Raw genomic sequence first — 5503 nt, 5'->3', positions numbered from 1 at the left:
GTTGTTTAGTGCTCTGTGGTTTCCATAAGTTACATTCTAGATATTCTGCACTTTTTGCTCTCATAATTTTATTAACTCTTTGAGTTTTTACATTTTTCAAGGAGCTCTAAAATTTCATTCAGAATATTGTTATTCTTAGTTCATGGCAAAAAAAAAAGGCTTTTATCAGTTAAAAATGCAAAAAGGTAATAACTGAAAATTATTGACATCTAGCCTGTGCAGATTTAATTTTTCTTTCATTCCCAGTGTGGCACACGTTTCCCCCAGTTGGCTGGTTGTGTGGAACTTGATTCCTGTGCCTCTGCATATGATACAGCTCAGGTTGCTAATCTGAAGAAGCAGATCAGCAGTAAGTGTGTCAAGCCTAGAAATGCTAGACCAAGCTGGGAGGAGCTTTACAGACGTTAGCCTCAGATGGGGAAACTGAGTCCTGGAAGGTTACATGCCTCCTCCAGGGTCACAGAGTTGGCACCAGAACTGAGTCTAGAGTCCTAATTCTAAACCCTATTACTAACCCATGCTAAGTCACTATTCTTATCTTAAAATTCACCCTTTCTACTGAAAATGCAATCCTCAGACTGCGAAATCGACTTCTGAAGAAAGATAAATTACCTAACACGTTTTTCAGCCAAACTTCTTAATGGGGATAACCTAACAGCAATTGATCTATTTTGGAAAGTATCCCTTGGGTTACTTCGGGCAAATGAGGGATGGTGTGGGATGGTATAAATGCCGGTTGGTAATTGTTTAGAGCAGTTCCGGGAGGACGTTCAACTGGAATAACCCTGGCAATAGGGAAAGTGTGGCGTGATGTTGACTTGTGACCCTTCCCTGGGGAGCAGCTGTGTCAGGAGACCTGACAGAGCTTCTGGAACACAAAGTCTCCGTCTGTGCTCCCCGTCACTGGGCAGGGAGACTAGCTACTGTGCCTGGGAGATGACCATCAATGTTATATTCCTTTTTGTTTTGGAGATTTTGTTTCAATTGGCGAAAGGTAGGTGAGGAAATATCTCTTGGTTTGCTAAGAGAGGCCAGGGAACATAGTTAGTAAGTATTAATAAGTGTGGTGTGCCCTGGGGATTTGGTGCTTAATGAAACATGTCTGTCAGGAGTTAGTCTGTGGAGCTGGCAATCCCAAGGGGAGATCACCATCACCCTCCAGAAATCCTGGTTCTGTTGGTATGTTGTTTAGGGCAATGCACAGTTCTCATCAGAGCACACTGATTTCTGCCTACCTATAAGTTTGTAGAGAAAGGTGTCTTCTTAGTCTCACATGGCAGCCATCATTGGTCTAACCCAGCCGTGGGCAAACTACAGCCCGCGGGCCGGATCCGGCCCGTTTGAAATGAATAAAACTATTGAAAAAAAAGACCGTACCCTTTTATGTAATGATGTTTACTTTGAATTTATATTAGTTCACACAAACACTCTATCCATGCTTTTGTTCCGGCCCTCCGGTCCAGTTTAAGAACCCATTGTGGCCCTCGAGTCAAAAAGTTTGCCCACCCCTGGTCTAACCTCTAGTGCCACTCACCAAAGTACCGTCCAGCAGACCCATTCTATCCTTTCTCACTCTGTTCCTGGAGTACAAGCCTTTCTCAGAGGCTCTGCCCCTCACATATCTATGGCTGTTCCTGCCTTTGAGCTTTCCTCCCTTATGGAGAATGCCCCTTCCTCCCCTTCTGTTTCTCCAAGTCCTGCCCAGCCATTAAGGCCCAATTCAGTTCCCATCTTCTCTCCTCAGAACTCATGTGGCACTTCTACCCATACCAGGCTATGGATGGTATAACTACAGTTCAGCCTACTGGTGAAGAGTAGACTCTGGAGCTAGCCTGTCTGTGTGACCTGGGCCGGAAGCTTTCCTGGATCTAGAGTTTTATAGAGTTCTTCATCTATAAAAATGGGAATAATAATTGGATGTAGCCATAAGTTGTGTAGAATGAATGAGTTCATACTATTAAAACCCACAAAACAATGCCTGGTACATAAGTTCTCATTAAATATTATTATTCCTTCTAGCATGTATGTAATCATGGCCTTCCTTGTGTTGTTTAATCATTTTAAGTATTTATTGGCCCCTAGTGAAATTGTAAAGTCCTCTCATGAAGAAAGCGGCTTGATTTTACACTTCTTGTTGACCTTTTCTAGCCATACATGTGCATATAATAGTTTCCCAATACATGAAACTAATACTGTATTAAATAAAGAAAGTAGATGGAACAGGAGTAAGGAATTGAAGAGAAAACACAGGCTTCAGTTCACAGATGGTGTTTTCTTATGAGTCTTAGAGCATGCAATTTGTTCTTTTTTTCTTTCCTTGTCCTGAGTCTAATGAGCTCTTCTGTCACACTCACCAGAGGTATGAACATCACTTAGCAAGGGTGCTAGAAATTTCAGGAGGTTGGTTCCGACACTGCTTTCCTCTAGGCCTGTGCTGGGATGGAATCTCAGACAGTAGATTCTGGTCTATCAGAATATCTCAAAGCAGGTGGGTCCTGAGCTGGGTGTTACTAACGTACCTCCCTTGCTGAGGGGCACGGGCAATTCACCACTAGGGAGGGGACCTTACCCTTCAGCCACCCTCTCCTTGCCTTTCCCTCCTCCTATATTCGCAGCTGCGATGCTCACAGGCACCATCTTTAGCCATCAGTGTTCACAAACATTTGGGGGAAATCAGAGGTTACCTTCTGGTGGGAAGAGGTGGGGACCCAGTAAAGAGCCAGTTGCAGATAGGAGTTGTGGTGATGGCAGGAGCTGCCAGAGGGGTCCTCGGCCATTCACCCACAGTCTGGGACTTTAGCCAGGGTCTCCACAAAGCCCCATGGGTGCCCTCTCTGTGATGAAAATGCTGTGTTTCTCCTTCTCCTAGGCTGGAACAAGACATTAAAAAGTTAAAGGCTGACCTGCAGGCCAGCAGGCAAGTGGAACAAGAGCTCCGCAGTCAGATCAGCTCCCTCTCTAGCACCGAGCGGGGGATCCGCTCAGAGATGGGCCAGCTTCGGCAGGAGAACGAGCTGCTGCAGAACAAGTACGTGCACCTGTCAGGCCTTTGGTGAGCCAAGCGGCCTCGCTGCTTCTTTGTGTCCAGGGATTGGAGCACAAGATTCGCGATGACAAAGGGATCGAGCAGAGGGGTTTTTAAATAAAATGTTTCATTTAATACCAGATATACAGCACGCTATAAAATCTGTGAGAACCTATTTCACTTCAACAAAAGTTTGTTAATACTGCTATTTTGTCTTCTCTCATTTAATGACTTATCTTAATTTAAAATAGTTATCAAGCTTTTATGATAACATACGGAAAGTTGAAAATAAGTATTTCTGCCACAATTTGAAGCTCTTGATCCTTTGAGTGAAAGTTTCCAGAGCACTGGACTCTATTTACTTTGATTTCCCAAACTAAATGACATTGAACTTTGATTTTACTTGAAGAGACAGGCAAAAAGCCAGCTCTTCTATGTGAATTCTTATGCTTTCTATTAATTCATTCTGGAATTATTTCTTGACTCGATATGGGTCTGTCCTTTTTTTATTTTTTAGTTTCTTAGCACTGTGTGCCTACAGTAGTGAATAATGTTATAGGCTTTGGGTTTTCTGGGCTTGCCCTATTGAAAGAGTAATTCTTCAACATTTTTAAGGACTGTAACTCAAAAGTTTAAGCACTATAGGCAAATAACCTCTCCACTGCTTCTGACCCACATGTGGTGACTGTAGCATTGATACATAGAGAACATCTCACCCTTATTGATGAATTTAGATAAGCTGACCTTATGTTACATTAAGCTGCGGGGTGGTTGTAGACAGGGAAGGGAATATGGCTGAAATTTCCATCTGAAATGAAGCATCCTATGACCCTACAAAATCTAGTTTGGGATACTCTAGAAAAACCATCTCACAGCTGGAAAGAAGAGGCAGCAGCATAATTATATTCAGGCAAAGAAAGACATTCCCCCACTCACACTTTACCTCAGTTTCAGTGGTGCTGGTTCCATCAGCTGTGCCTTGGTCAGACTGAAGTTCTTTCAAGGTGCTTTGAGGCACTTGAATTAGTTCTGCTGTTATATTTCCCTCGGATAGAAACTTGCTTTACCCTATTTTCTGAATGACCTTCTGTAGATAGAGCAGAAGCTAGGTCTGTATCTTATATGCAGCTTGCTTATTGGTATTTAGAAATTGTTAAATAATTATGACAGTGTGTTCTCCCTGGGCACCCTGGGAGTTAGGTTTGCTGTTCAAAACTCTTCTTTACTTTGGCCTTAAAATGACAAAGAGGAGCCATGTTTTTCCAGGGTTCATAGTGGGTATTGTAAAACTGTGACAATCATTTCCATACAGGCTACATAATGCTGTGCAAGTGAAGCAAAAAGACAAACAGAACATCAGCCAGTTGGAAAAAAAGCTAAAAGCTGAGCAGGAAGCCCGAAGCTTTGTAGAAAAGCAGTTAATGGAAGAGAAAAAGAGGAAGAAGTTAGAAGAAGCTACTGCTGCCCGGGCTGTTGCATTCGCTGCTGCGTCCAGGTATGTCCGTGTCACCCGAGTGCTTAATCTACGGTTGGCTTTCCTTGTATCGAGACAGCCATGGGAATTGGATGCTTCGGGCAGGATTAGAAATACAATAGTCGTGCATGGATGGCTTGTTTTTAATTATGGCTTTATTAGCTGGTTTAAACTCCATCTGGGCAAGTTTGCTCTCTCTTATAACAACTTCATCCTCAGCCATCTCCTCCATAAAGTGAGGGGAGGAGATCACCATGCCTCCCACACCTGGGAGGCAGAGCGCTGCTCATAAAAGGGTTTCCAGCTCTAGCTGGTTTGGCTCAGTGGATAGAGCATCGGCCTGCGGACTGAAGGGTCCCAGGTTTGATTCCCAGTAGGAGGCATGCAGGAGCAGCCAATCAATGATTCTCTCTCATCATTGATGTTTCTATCTCTCCCTTTCCCTTCCTCTCTGAAATCAATAAAAATATTTTTTTTAAAAAAAGGGTTTCCAGTCACTTTCTTCCAAACTGATCATTACTAAACACTTTGAAAGAACCAATCTAGAATTTTGTACTCTAAATTTATAGAACCATTATTACTCCCTACTCTTTGGTGTGTGTCTCTGAAGTTTTTATCTAAAAACTAGAGGCCCGGTGCATGAATTAGTGCACATTGAATGGAAATTAATTAGAAGAAATATTTTAATACTGCTATTCACCCTTTATAATAGAAATGTCAACCAAATTCACAATCGACAATGACAGATGGAAACACATGTGTGTGATTGGCACCAGCGAGAGCTTTATATATAGATATAGATATCAAGTCAACTTAGCCTTTTATATATGTAGATAAACTTGCTTAATTAGACCTGCTTTCTGATTTAACTAAACATTTTCCAGCACAGTGAAGAACTCCAACTTCCCTTTCAGGTAATTGTCAGCAACACAGCAGCAAATATCAACATGAAGCAGATTATTATTATAGATCACGCAGGGAGAACAAAGTGTAACATATTTAAA

The 5503-nt window shown here is 42.4% G+C and overlaps 1 protein-coding gene across 1 annotated transcript in view; it reads left to right on the top strand.

The window, feature by feature from the left end:
* Positions 1-5503, top strand: part of TMEM57 (transmembrane protein 57) — a 49801-nt gene that overhangs the window by 33377 nt on the left and 10921 nt on the right. Inside the window, exons 8-9 of the mRNA XM_006777651.2 lie at positions 2870-3028; positions 4338-4520. Coding sequence (XP_006777714.1) covers positions 2870-3028; positions 4338-4520 — 342 coding nt within the window. The remainder of the gene's footprint in view (positions 1-2869; positions 3029-4337; positions 4521-5503) is intronic.

This window comes from Myotis davidii, unplaced genomic scaffold (genome assembly GCF_000327345.1).
Source record: "Myotis davidii unplaced genomic scaffold, ASM32734v1 scaffold149, whole genome shotgun sequence".
NCBI lineage: Eukaryota > Metazoa > Chordata > Mammalia > Chiroptera > Vespertilionidae > Myotis > Myotis davidii.
This window is presented reverse-complemented; position numbering and strand designations above follow the sequence as displayed.